The sequence below is a fragment of the Zootermopsis nevadensis genome, unplaced genomic scaffold (assembly GCF_977971745.1).
Source record: "Zootermopsis nevadensis isolate Lab colony 2312 unplaced genomic scaffold, Znev_1.0 Znev_ptg000030l, whole genome shotgun sequence".
NCBI lineage: Eukaryota > Metazoa > Arthropoda > Insecta > Blattodea > Termopsidae > Zootermopsis > Zootermopsis nevadensis.
In genome coordinates this window covers 17,433,779-17,456,112 of record NW_028259162.1, presented here as the reverse complement: position 1 = coordinate 17,456,112, position 22,334 = coordinate 17,433,779, and the positions used below count along the sequence as shown (strand labels likewise).

The following is a 22,334-nucleotide window of genomic DNA, read 5'->3' as shown; positions in this document are numbered from 1 at the left end:
TACAGCAGATCTTGAAGATTTTCGTCTTCTGGGTTGTTGCGCTGTGTAGTCTGGTCGATGTCCACCAACGTTTCAGAGGTCATACTGCCTCCGTCATCAGGGCGAGGCAGTATGACCTCTGAAACGTTGGTAAACATCGACCAGACTACACAACGCAACAACCCAGAAGATAGAAATCTTCATACTCATCGCCCTGATGACGGAGGCAGTATGACCTCTGAAACGTTGGTTAACATCGACCAGACTACACAACGCAACAACCCAGAAGACGGAAATCTTCATACTCATCGCCCTGATGACGGAGGCAGTATGACCTCTGAAACGTTGGTAAACATCGACCAGACTACACAGCGCAACAACCCAGAAGACGGAAATCTTCATCGCCCTGATGACGGAGGCAGTATGACCTCTGAAACATTGGTTAACATCGACCAGACTACACAGCGCAACAACCCAGAAGACAGAAATCTTCATACTCATCGCCCTGATGACGGAGGCAGTATGACCTCTGAAACGTTGGTTAACATCGACCAGACTACACAGCGCAACAACCCAGAAGACGGAAATCTTCATACTCACCGCTGTGAGAACCTGAAGTCTTACGCAACAGATCTTCCCAATATTTGTATTTTATAACTTTAATCAATCTTTTGAAACGCAAAAAAGTTTAATTTGAAGTTCGAAGAGGATACGAGCTGTATTGAAGAGACACGGACAAAAACTAGAAGTTTGATCAGTATTCTTTAAGCAGTTTGCAACTGGAGGACCGATGGACGATGAGAAGCGAACTCCTAGTACCCACTTTTTGCAGAGAATGCGCTTAATAAAACAGGCAGCAAATAAACACAGACCTGTATCGTTCGTGTTAATCTACACCTCAGAATTTATATCCTTGTGGCTTCCTTTAAGAACACGATCGATATAAGCGTCAGTCAAGGATCGAAAATTACCTCACCGATCATTAACAAATGTTAATGTATTAATATATTATATCAACACGGAGTAAATAACATGGGAATATTGACAACTACATAATAATATGTTTTATTTTGAACGATTCATATATTTTATGTTAGGGTGATTAAATTAAGGAGCAGAAAACCAATAAATGGATATAAAAGTGTATTAGAAATCCTGATGGAAAATTGCGATTAGGAGATACAGATTTAGATGAGATGATAATATTAAAGTGGATAATTGGTCTATGAAAGTGAGGACTAGATTCAGATAAGTCAGTATGGGATAAAACTGCAAGCTTAAAATAGGAACATGAACATTCGGACTGCATAGAAATGTTAAATTTATTGAAAATAAGAATAACAATCAAATTTTCAAGAAAGACCCTACACCACTGAATTGGTATAATTGTTTTTTCTTACTTATTTACTTGTGTAGATTATAGCCGTCAATTCAAATTTCCTGTAAAGAATGTAAGCATTAGTGCAGGAAAACCTTTTTGAAAAATTAAAAAGCAATATAAGTTTACAAAATACTATATGATGTTACCCAGAGTCGGATTTAAAATGAATATACAAATATGGTCACAGAGAGAAGAACTAATGCACTGTCTATTAATACTTCATGTCCGTACCAATAATGTCGAAAATTGCGTGCACAATCGTGAAGAAAACCACTGTTGTTCCACGTTATAAATAACCCAATGTTTTTACTACACAGATGAATAAATGTGTAAAGCCGAACGAAGGGTCTGCATGTTGGTGTTTGCTTTCATGATGAATGTACGTTCCGGCAAGGTTTCTTAGCCTACAGCGTCCTTAAATTTGTGACGTCCGAACGTCCCACTCTGTCTATCAGAATACCTTCTTCTTCTTCTTCTTCTGCGGACGCCACAATCCATGATGAACCTTGGCCTCTTTTACGACTGCCCTCCATTGGTCCCAATCCTGTGACTTTTCGTCTCCATTTACCAACGTCCATTGTCTTCAGATATTCTTAAACTGAATCCAGACACCTGACAGCAGGCCTGCCTACTCGTCTATTACCCTCTGGTGTATGTACAGTTGACTTCCTGCACTCTAAAAAAGTGTCCCAGCCACCTCAACCATCCTACTTTAATCACTTTCAATGTAATTTATAAAGTTCGTGGTTATACCTTGCTCTGCAAATACCATTTTTCCTTAATTGGGCAATAAATGTTTCTTAATAACCTTCTTTAAAATATTTGGAGATTTTTCCATCTTTCCTTGTGAGGGGCCAGCTTTCACTTCCATAGGTAAGTACAGGACTTAAGTGTCTTATATTTAGTGTATTTTGTCTGTCTCCCTAAATATTGTGAGCTTAATTATTTCTTTAGACCAAAAGTAGCTCAATTTTTCATTACAATTCTCTCTTTTATTGCAATAGTAATATTATTATCTTCTGTTAGAATAGATAAAAGATATTTGAATTCTCTCACCCTTTCAAATTCCTGGTCATCCACTTTAAGCATTCTTGAATTTGTTGGTACCTTTTTGTTATTTCCGTGTTTTTTGTATGTTGATTGTAAGTCCCATTTCATTCGCTGCTCTACTCAAGAAAATAATTGCTTCTTTCAATACACCTCTGTTTCTCCCCACTAAAACAACATCGTCTACATGTCTCAGAATATCTTCTGATTGAAAAATAATTAGACTTCCTGAAACCCATTTACTGAAGCATTTTAAATTTCACTTCAACTTAAAATGGACTGTGATATCTTGAAAGTATAGGACTTATTAGAATACTAGCGTAAGTCCAATATCACAAATGTCCTCAACGCTTTCGAGCCGAAGTTAGTCTGAATAACATTTAAGAATTCAATCCGTACCGCGAAAAAACACACAACCCTTGCCGTTACAAAGGCCAAAAGGAAATAATCCCTATTTACCTGAGAATCATTCAAAACCCATAAATTTAAAATTCAGAGTCAATGATTGTTAAATCAGTTGGTACATGCAGTTGACATTAAGCTTTAAAGGGTTCTTATAAGATTCCTAGGCCTTAGCTTTTATTCCGTCTTCGAGCTTTTATTTGTTGAATCAGTCTTCCAAGCCACGAACCAGAGCAATATCTCAGACGTCTTATTCTGTGGTTTCTCAGATGAACGTTTTTGTCCTAGTTGCCTTCAAGGACCGAGCGATATAATGACGTCACAGCGCACTAACATACAACGCCAGCCCTTGTACACTTTCTTTCACTCGAATAACGCCACTGGGTGTGCAGGATAATGAGACAATGCGTTTTTGGGAGGAATTTATTTCGAAATTCAACTGAAACAACACACACGTAGTGTTGCTAGGTCCAGTCGACCCCACCAAAATGTGACACAAAAATGATGCATTGGATTATGATAATCGGACTTCATGTATCGGATTTGAAAACCACGCTTGTAATGTGGGACAGATTATCGTTTATCTGATACAAGGTCGCTTAATATGCAACGAAGCAAACAAAACAATTTTTGTTGTTGAAGATCACTGTCTTCTGGGTTGTTATGCCGTGTGGACTAGTAGAAGTTTACCAACGGTTAACAGGTGTCTGCTCCCTCAGTCAACTAAGCGACCGCAGTCTGAAACGTCGGTAAACGTCTATCAGACTATACAGCTGGTTTATATATATATATATATATATATATATATATATATATATAAGTGTTCTGTCTGACGACAGGTCCATATGAACAGGATCCTTCCATCCTTTTCTGGGACTGGGACCTGTTCATATACGTTCTTGGCAGATGATCCAGAAGTGGTTTGCCATTGCCTTCTTCTGTGTGTGAATGGAGTAATTGTTGGGATGCCACGGAGAAACCGGGGAAGCCCCCGGAGGAAAACTCCGTGTTGCCTAGACCACGGCCTTGCCCAACACAAGTTATAAATTCGGGCACCGCCGGGAATCGAACCCGAGAGCCCAGGATTACAAGGCCAGCGTTCTAACCGCTAGACCACCGTGGTGTTCTATACAGCGTATCATCCCATAAAACAGCCATGTTCATACTCACCGCCATAAGAACCTTAAATCCAAACTCTATGGTAGATTTATTAAATCACTCAATACATTCTGACGTCTCTTCTGAATGACTCCGTTCTCACTGTGCCTGCAAATTAATTGTCATGTCCGTTTGTTTATCATTTTCAATCAATTCTCTGTCTCTACGGGTCAACCGGCTTTGAGTTCAATACAAAATTATCAAAACCGGACACAAAACCCAAATAAATTAAACTACTGATGCCGGTTCTCTGGGTTGTAAAGCCACGTGGACTTGAATGTAGATACCAACGTTTCGGAGAAACATAATGTCTACATCTTCAGTGCTGAAGATGCTTCCGCCTTCCTCGAAGTCACACACGGAATTACAACCCAGAAGACCAATATGGACATCTTCACAGCCGTGAGTAACTTAAATTTGATACAAATTATAAATGTCGGAATTATTCCATTATTTCCTCTTTATTAAGTCCAAATACACAAAATATACTTGGCATTCCCCTCAGTGTGCACTGTTTACCTGGTAAAATCATAAGGGATAGCATGAAACACGCCTATCGAAACATGAACGAACTCACAATTTTGTTATGAAACTTTCAATGAAAGAGGTCATTAGGAAGAACCTAGATGAGATGATGGAAACAACTAAATGGACCAAAATAAAATAGACTGTGAAGATATGAATTGAATCCATTGGCGAGCTTTGGTGCTCATCGCGGTGAACAAAAAATGTCCAGTAGCAGGGAATTTCCTCATAATTTTGATAAATACCTTGAAGAAGATCCTATAGAAGGGTGGAGAAATATTTGTAGTCGGGAAGTGGGCGTCAGGGATATTTATAAGAGACCGCGAGCCAAAGGGCCCCGCGAGAAGTTTAGTATTGCAGAAACTGTTACAGAGTTATTAATTATTTTACGTGACAAACCATAAGTTGTAGATGTCAAAATATATAAAAATGTCATTATTAGTAATTAATACGGACATGGTACATTAAACTCTGGTGCCATTATAAATTTCACTTATTTTCTCTTTTAATTATTCGTGTTTTTTTCGTCTAATCACAATTTTATATAAATAAAATTATACATAAGATATTAATATATCATTTACATATTTGGTACATCTTTTTACTACATGTTTCGGTTACATTGAACCATCTTCAGGTGTAAAGTTAAAAGTTAAAAATTATAATCTTATAAACTAAAACTTAATTACTGTTGTTGTGTAACTTCTGCTGATGTTTACATCCAAATTCATTGGAGTGAGGGTATATTTTGAAGTGATAGTGGTTTAACATTGGCCTGTAACGTAAATAATTTAAAATATTTTATTTTCTCGTATCAAATTGTAGGAAGGCCTATAAAAGGCCTTGCTGTTTACAAATCCTAAAACGTCTAAGGCCAGACTCATTTTCTTCACGGGACGCATCGGGCCTGCGTTTCATATTTTATTCACATAGTCTTATAGTATGGTGATAGATTGTTTGTTATTTATTCAATTATTTTGTACAGAAAGTCTTATCCTGCGTTTTTAGGCGATAAGATTTCATTACAATATGTTCAAGGTCATACAAGCATTTAAATATTTTGACCGCAGTAAATAATAAAATACTTTACTTAAATTCCGGTCAATGGCGAATTACTCTCGTACATTAAATCGCGAAGTTCAGTAAAACATCTGGATCAGACCTCGGTCTTCCCGTTGCGTGATATTCAGTGCAATGTGTGGTTCAGGGGCATTGATATCGTGGACACAGTGTACGAAACATTAACAAAAACATATTTCCTTCCGTATCAACGATTCCTCTGACAGGAGACGTAGAGAACATGAAGATGCTGTTCCAACTCACTTGACGACAGAATCCAGTTGAGAAGACGTCTTAGTGTCAGTACAGTCTCCAGACTTTTCATTAAGTGACATATGTTTTTCTTCCTAGAATGGCATATTTTGTAATTTTGTGTTTTCTGACAGTGATCTTATGGCAATTCTATGTAGTGGCAGGATGGAATATCCAGGAGTCGCTGAAGAATCTTTTAGAAACATTGGAGAATTCTGATGAATACGACATCGTCTTTCCCTTGGTGATGACTCCCGAAACAAATAATTTAGTGCCACGAGTAAAGAGAAACATCGACGGCGGCGAAGTCCAACCAGAATATACTACACATTTTAAGGGATATGACAGTGATTCTCCGACTTTCAGAAGTGGAAATGACGTAGAAGTGCCAACAGATAATGAAAGTAAAAAAGATGTGATAAGCATCACAAACAGTGCTAAAACGAGTAAAACTGATTCCAATAGGGAACGAGTGTCTTCAAACACGAATAAAAATACATATATAACATTAGAAAAGAGAAATGTTCAGGAGGAAGCCACCATAAGAGTAGAAAATGTACCAAACGACCGAACTACATATTTTGATGAGAAAATTAACGATGAATCTACAGATATGGGAGCAAATTGGAACAAACCAGATGATATAACTACTATATCACTTAAAAACTGGATATTAGAAGTAAAAACCAATCATTTGTTAATCATACAAGATGGTTTGGAAGCTGAATGGGTGACTAAAGGAAACACAGAGTCAGTGGAAACTCACGGAGGCTGCAAACTTCAAATTGGGTTCGTGAGAGGCGACATAAATTCCACTGTCGCCCTCACAACGTGCGACACTTCGACTGAAAACAGCGAAACAGGGGATATGACAGGCTTGATTCAAGTCAACGGGGATTCCTATTTTATACAACCTCTTCTGCTCACTGGGGAGCTAAATCGCCAACACCCCCATCTGGTGTATAAAGCCAAAACAAGTTTGGAGTTGGGAAATGATCAAGATTTTGGGGACAAATGCAAGAGGTCAGGAAGGAACTCAAGCCAACGGACTACGCCGGGGGTCAGGAATGACTCTGGTGGAATAGGTAAGGTTGTTCCTGTCTGCCTGGGAAGGTCTAAAAGGGAATCTTACTGGAGGCACAACATGACAGAGATGAAGTTCTCAAACACGACTGCAAGGGAAAACATTTCTTTTCCGGAGAATGAACCCGATGTACATCCCGTGGGACAACCTGATGAAAGCCTGGAACACACGATCGAACACATTCGGAGGAAATTCGAGCGAGAGGAACAAGTGGGCTACTTTCTTGACAGTGGCCATGAGACAGAAGGTAAGGAACACGGCATCCCGACCAAGTTATGTGGACACTTTCTGTGATTCACTTTAATATTATTCCCCCATACATATCAAGCCTTGCTTCAACAAGGTTTTAAATCGGAATGTACTTTTTTGTTTGTCTAGTTTTTCTGAATTTTATTTAATCGCCTTAACTATACTAAATTAAAAAAACATAATTACGAATCTCCAATAAGTAGGCCTTATCCTTTCAGGCCTGGTTTTCGGAAGATTATGAAAATTTAATGGGTCGGCGCGTGTCTACTATAAATGGACATTATGTATCACATTAGCCCGCTCTCTGGTTCATTATCGCATCATCACTTTAACCATTCATTTGAGACCGGGTAAATGAAGCCACAAAGTATAATAAATTCTTCTCGGGCTGCCAGCCGTGTCGGGTGGTTTAATGGAGAAAACACCTTTTCGAGAACCATCTTCGTCCTCGTCCTCTGGGTACTGAGGACGAGGACGGCTTGTACCCCGACAAGAATCATTATACTCTTGTCGCCGTGAAAGCTTCACATCATACGAAGCTACGAGGCACAGACCCAATCTTGCATCATCTAATCCCAATAACTAGCCTATATTTTTAGTACCCAGACATGTGTTTGTTGGTTGGTTGTTGATAATTTTATAAAATTACCGTTACATCTCTTCAGCATAAGATGTATTCATTGACTCCTACCTATTAATGTTCTCATTAAGAAACTTTCCGATATTTAATGGACATCTGACGAAGGATTGCATTTAGAATATTACATTTGAATTTATATTGATTATACACCTGAAGATGGTTCATTGAAAACCGAAACATGTCGTGAAAAAGATGATGCTCTAATTGTAAATCAAACATTTCGATAGAAAAGAGCATCATTTAATATATTTTAAATATTAAATGTTAATTGTAATAATAATATTTTAATATTTAATAAAATATTTTATTGTGATTAGACGGTTAAAATTAAACAATAATTAAGAAAACAAACTACAGAATTTAATCTAATGTGTATACTTTCCACAGTTTTCACCTAGATACATGAACACGCGTTTAAAATATGTTTTCTTAATTCTCAACTGATTCACTTCTTTATCGGAAACTGATTATTGACGTAAAAACTATAGATTCAGAAGACAATGACATTGTTTAACAAATTGATCACAGAATGAAATATATAGCCTACGATATATATAAAAATATACACGGTGTCCCAAAAAGATGTATACAGAGCAGCAACTTTGATGGCTGCTAGTCAGTTACTTGTTCACCTCTGTCAACTATGTCACGAAGCTAACGGTGGTCATTTTGAACACCTACACAAGATTAGCTAATTCACTAAATACCAATGCTGGCGTATGTAACTGCTTAGTTTGTTAGAATATATTTATATTATTCACTGAATTTGTGTATATGTGTATATTTCTCGGACGTTCTGTACGTGTTGGTTGGCGATAATTTTTAAATCACTATTTCCAGTTATTATAACCTCAAATATTGTGTTTTGGATTTGGAAATCGTATAAGAAACACGATAATCCGGGTATAATGCAAATGTTCGCTGCTTCCTATGTTACTGTCATTCTTGACGGGTAGATTTATAGTAATTTACAAAAAAAAAAAAAAGTAAAAATTGACGAACCTCGAAAAGTAAAATGAAATACGTATTGAAAGAAACGATTAAAGAAATAACAAACATCCTTAACAAAAATATGTCAGTTTTTTTCGACACGACCGTAATGGCTGCCCAGTTCAAAGTAAATCTGCTGTAATCACATCGAAGAGAAACACGCAGCTTGAAACAGAAGTAAGGATTTACAGAACCTAACAAGACTAAAATTTAACTGGTCATGAGCTGAAGTGACCCGTTTTCTCGGCCCGGATCGGAGCTAATCCGAGTGCTTGAGAGGGAACGTGGGACTGGCCGAAGCACCGGATGGGGATTCGGAAGGAATACAAAATAAATAAATAACAGTTTTACAAATAAAAATGATAATGAAGATTTCTGTCTTCTGGGTTGTCTGTTGCGATGTGTAGTATGGTAGATGTTTACCCTCTTGTCCAAGATTTGGGGTTCTACTATCATCTGTCTTTCAGCACACACTTTCACATGTAATAGGCCGTATCATGTGATCAACTTAAGTCACTGATTGATATATTATTACAAAATCGAGCCTATAAAGTAATAAACTGGTTGTGGACTTCAAAATTCGTCACATGAATGTCAATACGACACACGAAGTTCTACTGATCTGTTCAATTCTATTCGAGTGTAATCAAAAGATTATTAATCTGGATTAAAATTTAGTTCTGTAAACAGAACAAGAAACAAAATTTCTTGCCCATGCCCAGAGTCTGTTTTGCCTGTGTCCAGATAAGCGCAGGCCACTGGGGTTCAGTGTAAACGCGCCTCCCCGGTGGCTGGAGCTCGCCCTGGCAGTTGACCACACGGTGATCCAATTCCACGGGCGACAGCGAGTACGCCAATACGTCCTCGCCCTCATGAACATCGTAAGTACCATGCCACAGATTACTGCTGTGTTTCTGTAACTCTTTTCTAAAGAACCCTGGGTTTCTGCAACGGAATACTGACGAAAGACAGGCATTTTATTACTTTACTATCACAACAAAAAAGTTATCTTCAAAAACTGCTTCAGTTTTCTATTAAGTGTCACTACACCGGTTTGGGAAACGAAATTATAGACCACTGGGTAGGTATTTTTGCCTGCATTCCAATCACATTCGGTCAGAATGCGTTTTCAGGATGTCTGCAGCGGTATCTTGATGATATTTACTTAGGATACTTAGACGATCCTTTCTTCAGTGCCTTGAGCATCTGAGGGTCTCAAATTTTCGTTGGCTTTGATCTATAAACAGTGGTAGGACTCCTTGGACGAGTGATCGGCCTGTCGCAAGGCCTCTACCTGTACGCAGAACAGCACAACACACAAAAACGCGGACAAACACTCATGCCTTGAGTGGGATTCGAACCCACGGTCCCAGTGACCAAGCGGCACAAAGTCCACGCGGCCACTGTGACGGTCATTTTGATGATAATAATTGAAATTACTACAGAATGACACACACTTCTTCCAGTACATTTTGAAATTTCTTACCCGTGGTGGGAACAGTAACGTGTTGTCAGGTCAATTACAAAAATTTAACTGTACTGCACATGATGTAATCATTTACCATAACGTTTAACTAACTAACTAACTAGATGGCTTACCGAACCCGAAGGTTCATCACCGAATTAACCAAAGCCCTCCACCGGACCCTGTCCTGGGCCAACAAAATCCAGTTTCCTTCAACTCCTATCTCCCATAGATCCCGCCTGAGATTATCCTCCCATCTACGTCTAGGTCTCCCCAGCGGTCTCTTCCCTTCAGGTTTCCCAACCAGTACCCGGTGCACACCTCTTGTCCCATCCATGCGCGCTACATGTCCCGCCCATCTCACTCTTCTCGACTTAATCACCCTCACAATACTGGGGGAGCAGTACAGATTTTTAAGCTCGTCATTGTGCAGTTTTCTCCACGCCCCATCGTCTTCCCTCTTAGGCCCAAATATCCTCCTCAACACCCGATTCTCAAACACCTGCAATCTGTGTTCCTCCCTCTGAGTGAGAGACCATGTTTCGCACCCATACAAAACAACAGGCAAGATTATTGTTTTGTATACTTTAATTTTCAGGTTCTTAGAAATCAGACGGGAAGACAAAATATTTTGGACTGAGAAGTAGCAAGCATTTCCGGAATTTAGTCTCCTCCTAACTTCCTCACAAGTATCATTTTGATTTGTTATTGTTGTTCCCAAATATTTGAACTTTGTAACCCTTTCAAAGGATTTATTAGCTACCCTAAGATAATTTTGCCCGCCTGTCTTCTGATGACGAGATACTAACATGTACTTAGTTTTTTCTGAATTTACTTCCAGCCCCACTTGTCTACCAGCCTCTAGTAAAACTTCTGCGTTCCTCTTTATTGTATTTATATCGTCCCCCAATAAATTAACATCATCAGCATATGCCAATAGCTGATGTGTCCCGTTCAATTGCAAACCCTCCTGCCTACCTTGGACCTTCCTGATGGCGTATTCTAGCGCAAAGTTAAAGAGCAAGGGAGACAAAGCATCTCCTTGTTTTAGACCGTTCTTGATGAGGAATGTCTCAGATACATATTTACCTACTCGAATTTTGCTGCAGGTTTCATTTAAGCACATTTTTATTAGACCCACTAGCTTCTTTGGTATACCAAATTCAATAAGAATATTATATAGCACTTCTCTCTTCACAGAGTCATAGGCTTTTTTGAAATCTATAAATAACTGATGTACAGTCCCACCGAACTCCCATTTTTTCTCTAGTATCTGACGAATGCAAAAGATCTGATCAATCGTTGATCTGTTTCGTCTGAACCCACACTGATGATCCCCAATAGTTTCATTCGCATATGGGGTTAATCTTGCCAAAAGAATGTTGGATAGAATTTTGTATGAGGTTGATAGCAGCGATATTCCTCGGTAATTACCACACTCAGTCTTGTCCCCCTTCTTATAAATAGGAATAATTATGGATTCCTTCCATTGATGTGGCATCTCTTCCTTATCCCAAATTAACTGAATAAGCTTATGGATCCTCATATGCAACCCTTTGCCACCTGCTTTAATTAATTCGGCCGGAATCTGATCAATTCCTGGAGATTTATAACTTTTCAACTTCCCAATGGCTAGTTCCACTTCATCTAAGCTAGGTTCTGGCACCAACAGTTCAGCTGTATGCATTTTAATCTGTCTAATATCACCAGTATTATGAACATTTAAGAGCTCGCTAAAGAAATTTTTCCACCTATTCACAATTTTTATTGGATCTGCAAGCAAATTGCCACTATCATCCTTTACCAAATTAGTCTGGGGTTGATATCCTTTCTTAAAGTTATTAATGCCTCTGTACAGGTCTCTGATGTTTTTTTCCTTATTATTTGTCTCAAGTTCAGCAATTTTGCCCTTCAGGTATTCCCTTTTCTTAGTCCTAAAGGTTCTACTAGCCTCACGTCTCACGTTACATAGATTATCCGCATTTGTTTTGTTTGGGTTCTGCAACCATTGAAATTTTGTTTGCTTCCTTCGATCTATTAATTTTGAACATTCTTCATCAAACCACGGTTTATTTTGCTTTCTCCTGTAGTATCCTAGTTTCTCTTTTGCTGAAATTTTGATGCAGTTTCTGACATTTTCCCACTCCCTGTTGATGTCCACACTTTCATTATCCTCATTTGTCTCTAAAATTTGAAACCTATTCGAAATTTCAACTTGATATTGTTCCTTTGCCTCTCCCTCACTTAATTTTTTCAAATCAAATCTTTCTGTGTCAAAATTTTGTTTAGTTCGTCTACTTACTGAAAGCCGCTCCCTCACTTTTGCTACCACCAGATAATGATCAGTGTCGCAATCTGCTCCTCTGAATGATCTCACATCAATTACATTTGTCTGCCTTCTCTTATCTACTAAAACATGATCTATTTGATTGTGTGTTCTGCCATCTGGGGAAGTCCAAGTGTATTTATGAACATCACGGTGTGGAAATTTTGTACTTTTTACAATTAAATCTTTTGACGTAGCGAAGGTCACTGCTCTGACGCCATTATCATTACTAAGTGCATGGAGACTCTCGCTGCCTATTGTGGGTTTGAAGACATCCTCCCTCCCAATTTTTGCATTGAAATCTCCTAGCAGAATTTTCATGTGATACTTGCCAAATGTATCAAATACTGATTCCAATTCTTCATAAAAGCTATCCTTGATATCATCGCTTTTGTCTTCAGTTGGGGCATGAACATTAAGGACAATGATGTCGCACCAACGTCCTTCCAAAATTACGTAAGACAACCTGTCACTAACAAATTCTACTCTCTTAACTGCTGCCCTAATTCTGCTATGAACAAAAAAACCCGTCCCTAGCTGATGATTGTCATTCCCCTTTCCATAGAAAAATGTAAAATTGTCCACTGGGATCGTGCCCTCCCCCTCCCATCGCACTTCCTGCACTGCCACTAAGTCTAACTTATAATTACCTAATTCCCTACACACTGATTTCAGTGCCCCAGCCCTATAGAGGCTCCTAATGTTCCAGGTACCAAATCTCATGTCCTTTTTCAATTGCCGTGGTCGTGCCAAAGAGTCCGTCCTGATCCGAGGCTTGGTTGATTTTTTCGTAACACATATTTTTTTTAAAGGTGAAAGGTTGTTAGCCCTACACCCAACCCCCAACCTGGAGGACCAGGGTATCACTCTTAGTCTAGCGCATCTCCTTAGACCTGTCCGGCTTGGGTGACCCTACCATGAGCCGAAGCTCAGGCCGGCATAGCCCTAAGGGTCATTTGAGCACGCAAGCCTCCTCACCCGGCAGATTGCCTTCGACAAGGTGGTGATACCTTCGAGAAGGACCATAACGTTTAGTTTTAATTAATACTTTGGTGGATGATCATTGAAGAGAGGTAAATTTTATGTATTTAAGTTTTTTTTTAATATTTATCCAAATTAGAAGATCGCCGGCTTTGGTGTTGTGGGTGTTGGACCTGAAGGTTCTGGTACCAGGGAGTTAGTTAAGTTAAGAGATCAGTTCATGCTATTTCTTTTCGCAAGTATTTCAGACGAGCTCAAAATCTTACGTGCTCTTATGTGAAGTCGTTGTCAAAATTGTCAATCTAAACGAAAAATGAAATGGTTCCACAGATTTTTGTGAATCTCTCCAATGTTAAACTTAATTAAAATCTATTTATCGACATGCGTACGGTAAAAGGTGGTAACGCTCTGCGTCACATTATCTGAGCAAGAACTCAACTTATATTTGCCACCAAGGTTTTCGCCCACTCTTCATTAAATTAGGACTCGGAGTAAATTAGTTTTCATTATTTATCTCTGAGAGACATAAAATGTAAGTATCAATAAATATACAGTGTATTTATTTTCCTAAACCCCTATGATGGAACGCTGGCCCAAAACTAGTAGTATATAAAGAAGATAAAATACAAAGCAAGACCAATAACAGATTAACACGAAAACAAATAGAGCTAGAAATATTTTAATCATCAAAGATAAATCACAAAATGAAAGTAAATGCGATGACAGTTATCTCCTATTTTGATTGGAGTTTGTTACCAAACTTAGGAAACAGTTCTACGAGCATCGTTAATTACAATGGCATCTACAAAGCACGTTGATTGCAACCCTATTACGTTTCATATAGTCCGACATCTGTCATTAAAGGTGATAATGGTGGTGTGTACAAAAATCACACAAAGTGAGCTATCATATTGCTCAGTTCGGTAAAATTACCGATTACCGAAAATTTCTACCCTGAATAGAACTCAGTGTGTACTGCCTGGTGATAATCACTTTTAAGTTTATCAAAAAAAGTTCTGAAACCAAATTCTACATTTTCGCGAAAAATAGAGGACATGTGTTGGAGTTAATTAAAGGGATTAAAATCACAAGGGTTTGCTACGCTACAACTTTTTTATAAGTTGTATTCAGCTCTTTTACAGTGTCCTCTGCTCGTTTATTTTGTTACATTATTATCATCATCATTAGCACTACAGCCCGATGCGGGCCTAGGCTTTCCAAATAAATTTCTTTCTTCTTGGCTACTATCCACCAATTCTTAACTCCTATTTATTTTCTTACATTGTGTCACAAAATAAATTACTTTAATAAAAATAACGAACTAAATTGTCCTCCGGGGAGTGAACGAATAACGTAGAACAGTGGTATTCAACTTTTTGTTCGGTATAGCGGTCAGAACGCTGGCCTTGTAATCCTGGGGTCTCGGGTTCGATTCCCGGCGGTGCCCGAATTTATAACTTGTGTTGGGCAAGGCCGTGGTCTAGGCAACACGGAGTTTTCCTCCTGGGACTTCCCCGGTTTCTCCGTGGCATCCCAACAATTACTCCATTCACACACAGAAGGTGGCAATGGCAAACCACTTCTGGATCATCTGCCAAGAACGTATATGAACAGGTCCCAGTCCGAGAAAAGGATGGAAGGATCCTGTTCATATGGACCTGTCGTCAGACAGAATACTAAATAATAATAAGATGAGGTGGTCTAGCGGTTAGAACGCTGGCCTTGTAATCCTGGGGTCTCGGGTTCGATTCCCGGCGGTGCCCGAATTTATAACTTGTGTTGGGCAAGGCCGTGGTCTAGGCAACACGGAGTTTTCCTCCGGGGGCTTCCCCGGTTTCTCCGTGGCATTCCAACAATTACTCCATTCACACACAGAAGAAGGCAATGGCAAACCACTTCTGGATCATCTGCCAAGGACGTATATGAACAGGTCCCAGCCCGAGAAAAGGATGGAAGGATCCTGTTCATATGGACCTGTCGTCAGACAGAACACTAAAAAAAATAAAAAATAAACCCCCTGATATAATTTATCTTCAACTTTGTACCCTCAATCTTAAAACTTGTACCCCCAAATTTGTTGGTGTATAATTCAAGTTATACATAGTATATAATCTACATCTAAAATAAATCAAATAAATTACATTGCTGATTATTCAGTGTTTATCATAAAATATATATATATTTTAAAATTTCACGTACCCCCCTAAAATGTCTTCGCGTACCCCCGGGGGTACGCGTACCCCAGGTTGAATACCACTGACGTAGAAGACTGAAATTAAAACCTACATTAAAATTTATATTAAATGTATATCGGACTTCCCGTCAGAACTGCGAAGGTCTCCACTGTGTTGCTGGGGCATCCAGGAACTAACTATCGATCCTCTAAACAGAACTCACCCCTGCCCTCTGTATTACGTGCGCTCCTCGAACCTCCAGGAGCTATCAATTTCACGGCGCTCCGAATCCGCTGCCGTTCCTGGCACCGCACATTCCTGTAAGCCCCTCAGTCAGCCCTCGGGTATCGCATAGTCAGTCCGGGCGCAACAACACGACCAAACTCTGCTCCTAGGCTTACAACCGAGGTTTTCAGTCTTTGGTACATGCGGTCCTTGCATAGAGCCCATTTAATAGAAAGCTAGCTCCATCAGTCCGCCCGCCTGTCCGAACTGCTCAAAGGATCAGATTTGGCGTTACACCTATTACACCATATGTAATGAAATTACCTTCATGTTAATCCCTTCGGTACTTACAGTCCCTGCATTACATGAAACACAAATGGAACCTCATGAAAGTTATCAGACACAACTCACTGTTCTGAAAATTTGTAGCCTACATAATGCATCATATTCACGCATATAAATTTGTTTAAAACATTTAAATGACGATTAATTAACGAAAGAAAAAAGTGTGTACATTTACACTGTACTTCTATATTTAAAAGTTCTGTCAACATCAGATTTTTATCACCAAAAATAAACACAAAAAAAAGGAGATACTAAAAATAGCAACAAATTCAAAAAATAATTCTGCCTGTTGTTTTGTATGGGTGCGAAACGTGGTCTCCCACTCAGAGGGAGGAACACAGATTGCAGGTGTTTGAGAATTGGTTGTTGAGGAGGATATTTGGGCCTACGAGAGAAGACGATGGTAATGGAGAAAACTGCATAATGATGAGCTTAAAAATTTGTACTCCTCCCCCAATATTGTCAGGGTGATTAAGTCGAGAAGAATGAGATGGGCTGGGCATGTAGCGCGCATGGATGGGACAAGAGGTGTGCACCGGGAATTAGTCGGGAAGCCTGAGGGGAAGAGACCGCTGGGGAGACCTAGACGTAGATGGGAGGATAATGTCAGGCGGGATCTATGGGAGATAGGAGTTGAAGGAGACTGGATTTCGTTGGCCCAGTACAGGGTCCGGTGGAGGGCTTTGGTTAGTTCGGTGATGAACATTCGAGTTCTGTAAGCCACCTAGTTAATTAGCAACAAAATAAATTTATAGTGGCAACTCCTTTCACTTGCACTCACCATTAATTTTTGTGTCACGTGGTTAGAACTTCGGTCGGAAAACCATAGTGGTAGCTCAGCAGAAATTAGATTCTCGACAGAACGTTGTAATTATTCTGTTTATGAGCACTGTGTTGTGCGGAACCTCTTCAGCCGTCTTTTCCATAGGGTTCCAGGGGCTCTAATCACTAGGTCGGAATGTCACTCACTCACTATATGGTGCATGGATGTTTTTAAGTCGATTGTATACTCAGCTTGTCACAGAATAGCCCACTTTCTTTATAGAACTCGAAGGTTCATCACCATGTTCACAAAATCCCGCCACCGGACTCTATACCGAGCTATCTGCAGAGTCGTATCTCCCCAAGGTCCATCTTAACGTTATCCTCCCTTGTAAACACCCCTCCCCTCTCGCATTCCCCGCCCACCTTATACTCCTCGATTTAATCACACTAACAACATCAGGTGGGGAGTACAAGCCGTGAAACTCATCATTATGTAGATTTCTCCGCTATCCGTCTCCCTCCCTTTTAGGTCCAAATATCTTCCTCAACACTGTTCTCAAAGACCCTCAATCTGTGTTCCTCCCTTAAAGTGAGTGACCTAGTTTTGCACCCATACAGCACAGCTGGCAAAATTACTTTTTGGTATATTTTAATCGTTAGATTTTTGCCGTGAGAACAAAAGATTTTTACTGAATGATTGCAAGCATTCCCTGGATTTAATCTGCTCTTGATATCGTCATGAATCTCATTCTGACTTGTCAGTGTCATCCCCAAGTACTTGAATGTTGTCATATTTTCGAACGATTCTGCTTCTGTCCTTAATTCTGATTCCGAAACATGATCATGTACTTTCTTTTCTGCATCTATCTCTAGACCAACATCCCTACTAGCCCTTAAGAGTATTTCTGTGTTTGCTTTTATAGTATTTATATTATCGCCCAACAGATTAATATCATCAGCATAGACCACAAGCTGATGTGTCCAATTCATTTCTAATCCGCCCTGATTATCTTGGGTTGTCCTGACGACATATTCTAAGGCAAAATTGAAAAGCAGTTGCAATAGAGCATCTCTCTGTTTCAGGTCATTCTGAATAGAAAATGTATCGGACAAATGCTAACCTACACAAATTTTGATAATTGTTTCACTTAAGTACATTTTAATTCTTAGGTACACCAGATTCAAACAAAATGTTGTAAATCCTGGGTCGAATCGTAGGTGCGTTATGTTCTAGGGGCATAGAATTGGAACATTGGGCAGGAATTTTAGAAACCCTAATCCAAATGCTTCCGTGGTTTTCTTTGAAGATGTTCATTTACTTCTGTTCGATGTCGAAGTTAAACTTCGAATATCCTTCCACAATTTGGTGTCTGCGTATGAGTAAAAATCAACTGGTACTTCATTCGATACAACGCAACTTGGTGCAGAAACAGCATCTATAAATATCCTCAGAATCGATTTAATTATTTCGCTGTTTGTTGTGCTTATAGGTCAGTGCCATCTACAAAGACCCCTCCTTGGACTCGAACATGCGATTGGTCATCGTCCGGATGATTTTTTTTGAAGATGAAAAAGACAGTCAGGTAAACACAATTTACATAAAATGTTGGAATTCTTCAACTCGCGGATTCCTTAGTTAACCTAGGGATTCCCCAGTTACTTACGCTACAACAGAAACATAGATTTTCGATGCCCGATTTATCTTTTTAATCCCAACCATTCATAATCATCTTATCAGTCTACGTCTTTTACCAACGTAGTGTAAAATGCATCATTGAATAAACCATATTTGAAAATATCGTTCTTTTCTGGCCTTCTCGTCAATGCGTCTATTTATTTATTTATTTATTTATTTATTCATAGTTTTTAACGACGCTCTTTTCAGTATCTGAGTCTACACAGTGTCGACCAATACGTCTAGTTCTGCAAAAAAAAAAAAAAAAAACATGGCACAGAGAGGATGTATATACAGATGGAAACGAGATTCGCGCACGAGATCTCCATAGTGCGATTCCTTGTCAAAAAAGTCGAAATGTCCTGAGACGCCTGGTTTTCGAGATACGAGGTGCGATCGGAAAGTTTCAAGACTGCGCCTATAAAAACCCGTACACTTATCTCAGATATTAAATTTATCCATCACCCTCGAAGTAGTTCCCCTGGGAGTGAACACAACGATCCCAGCGCCGCTGCCAAGCCTGGAAGCATCCCTGGAAATCTTTCTTTGTCAGCCTGTCAAGCACCATCTGCGATTCTGCCTGAATCTCTTCTATCGTTTCAAATCTCCTTCCCTTTAGCTGAATTTTCATCTTTGGGAACAGGAAGAAGTCACACGGAGCTAAGGAGGGTGCGGGATGACGGCCATGGTGTTTGAGGCCAAAAACTGCCAACTTTGAGGGCGGTGTGCGCTGGCGTGTTGTCATGATGCGTCGCATGTGGAGTTCTTTCTTTAGAATCAGCTGACAGGTCCCATAGCCTATCCCAACAATGTCGCACAAATCGTTGATGGTACGACGTCGATCTTCGTGAATGGCCTGCCGAATCTTCGTAACATTTTCGGGCGTTGTGCTCGAAGATGGTCGTCCAGAAGGCTCGTCATCATCGACAGAGGTTCGGCCATTTATAAAACGTGAATGCCACACAAAAGTTTGTGCACGACCCATTTCGGACTCCCCAAATGCTTGCTTTAGCATTTCATAGGTTTCCGTAGCCGTTTTGGCGAGTCTTTGGCAAAATTTGATTTGTTCATGAAAATCCTCCATTCCGAAATCGCAGGAGGGTCGGTGTAATGCACTACCAAAACGCCCGTAATTAAGAAACAAATGTTAATTCGATAATGCCGGCTGGCACACTGATTCACTATGAATGTAGGCCGCACCCCCTAGCGGCAGAAGCTCGTACTACATCCGGTTCGCCCTCTACTGACACAGTCTGGAAACTTTCCGATCGCACCTCGTACGCGTCATCCAGACGCTGATGTGTTTCGACGACTGGAACAGCGTCTCCCTATCGGACGTGTAACGCCTACGGCACGTGTGAATGCAGGTCGCTCACGGATTGTACAGACATCACCCAATGAAGACGAAGGTACTTGCACCTGTGGAACGAGAACCGTGGAGGAGCTCACGCGATATCGCACGAGAATTGGGACTGCCCCAGCCGAGGGTCCTCGACGTACTTCATAACGAGCAACTACGTCCATTCGAATACCCGCGGAGCGCAGGTTTCCAAATGATAGTCATCCTCGCATGCAATTTTGCGAATGGCTACGATATTAGCACGCTGCAGATGAGCTATTTTTACGCAATATTTTGCAGACAGACAATGCGTGTTTTACGCGTGATGGTGAGATAAACATCACCTCTGGGCACAGGATAATTCCATGCTATCCGCGGAAGTGGGTACAGTTTTGAGCTGATATCGCCTGGGACATTGTCGTGGGCCCCTATTCGCTACCTGACAGGCTGACTACTCAACGATATCGTGATTTTCTTAAAACTGTTCCACAGGGGCAGCTTGAAGATGTGCCTCTGGCTGTGAGGCAGAGGTTGTGTGGTCTCAGCACAATATGGGGAACATCTCTGGTAGTGGCTGAACGCGGCATATCCAGAAAGGTGGAATGGACTTGGAGGGCCGATTGCATGGTTTCCTCGCTCGGTAGCCGGATCTAACTCCAATGGATTTTTTGTGTGGGGGGGGGGGGGGGCTTGAAGGGGAACGGTTAAACATTCCCTCCCAGGACTATCAAAGATCTCGTGGAAAGACTTCAAGCAACTGTGACAACGGTCGATGCCAACATATCAAGGAATGTTCGAGAGAATGCCATCGGCGCACTGCTGTCTGCTTTGAAGAGGACAGAAGCCGCTTTGAAAACGTTGTTACTACGAACGCACATGGTTTGATCATCTGACAGCTTGGACCATTTGACGGTAACGTGAATTATGAAAACTAAACGTCACAGGAAATGTGCAGTACAATAATATCGACTTATTTTTTAACAAAGAACCAAGTCATGGAGATCTTGTGCACGAATCTCGTTTCGTTCTGTATAAGAACCTGAGAAAGAGTACATGATCTTAAGAACACCATAGACACGCAGAGATTTCAGAAAGAAAAAGATGGACAAGGAAACATGCCACACGAATAACATCGCACTTGTTCACGCAGGTGGTTGACGGCAACTCGAAACGCTCCCTCGAGAACGTGAACAGGTGGAACGAACAGCTTGGGGGTCAACACGATGTAGCTGTGTGGCTGACACGCGCGGACATAGGAGGGCCATCGGGTTACGCCCCCGTGTCAGGTGCATGCGACCCGGCAAGGAGCTGCACCCTCAACAGGGACGAGGGACTCACCAGCGCCTTTATTATTGCCCACGAGGTGGCACACGTGTAAGTCTGCAAGCTTCACGCTCATCAGAATTAAATTGTGCGTACTGGAATTGATTTCGTGTTTCTCCAGTCGAACAACATATAAATATTAATACTAGTTAATCACTCTATCTTCAAAAGGAAAGTGAAATTATTAAGTCCCTTGTCATATATTTTTATCATGCCTTTCCCAGCTATTTCACCTTTCCTACATCCAAATATTTTCACGAACGCTTCGTTTCCAAACACATGCCATCTGTGTTTTTTCTCTTGAACTAAAACAAGTTGACACGTAACGTTATGCCTATTACACAGATACGGAACTGAAACTCTTGCTGAAGAAAACACACACTGGACTTATGGAAAAGAATTACTTAAATATTTTGGCCTAAAGAGATTCATGATCACACAGAGGGTACATGAGAAGAACAATTGTGCTTGTAATTTTGCTTTATGAGTACCCTGTATGTACACTATATGAAGGCTGTGAGCGACTCTTAGGTTGGGTCTGACCCATGATGGCGACCAGGCAGTTGGCAACAACTGTATTCACGACGCGGTAACCGGAAGTGTCATGGCGCCGATGGTGTCGGCCACGTTCCATCGCTTCAGCTGGTCAGTCTGCTCCAAGAAGGAGTTTCACACCAAGGCCGCGTGAGTTGTTCCGATGGTCATGTGACATGATAAATGTAACTCATAAGCACGGATTAGTCAATTAATAAATACATTCATTGCTACCATCTTAAGGGCTGTCTGTCAGTGACCCAGGGACAGACTTTCTCTCCGGGATTCATTTATATTAGCTCTAGAAAATACATCTGAAATTATGTGCTACATCAATATCTTCATCAAGAATTGCCATGTGCTCTTAGGTTGGATAGTCTACCACGGAATACCAAATTGTCTTTGTATAAAATAAT

General features: G+C 40.3%; 2 protein-coding genes across 3 annotated transcripts in view; one reads left to right on the top strand and one right to left on the bottom strand.

Annotated features, from left to right (window-relative positions):
• Positions 1–22,334, bottom strand: part of LOC110833757 (uncharacterized) — a 139,395-nt gene that overhangs the window by 110,400 nt on the left and 6,661 nt on the right. The window lies entirely within an intron of this gene.
• Positions 5,846–22,334, top strand: part of LOC110833756 (A disintegrin and metalloproteinase with thrombospondin motifs 1) — a 30,074-nt gene continuing 13,585 nt past the window's right edge. The window contains exons 1-5 of the mRNA XM_087358419.1: positions 5,846–7,134; positions 9,511–9,647; positions 18,538–18,630; positions 21,212–21,435; positions 21,916–22,068. Coding sequence (XP_087214545.1) covers positions 5,904–7,134; positions 9,511–9,647; positions 18,538–18,630; positions 21,212–21,435; positions 21,916–22,068 — 1,838 coding nt within the window. The 5' untranslated portion in view covers positions 5,846–5,903. The remainder of the gene's footprint in view (positions 7,135–9,510; positions 9,648–18,537; positions 18,631–21,211; positions 21,436–21,915; positions 22,069–22,334) is intronic.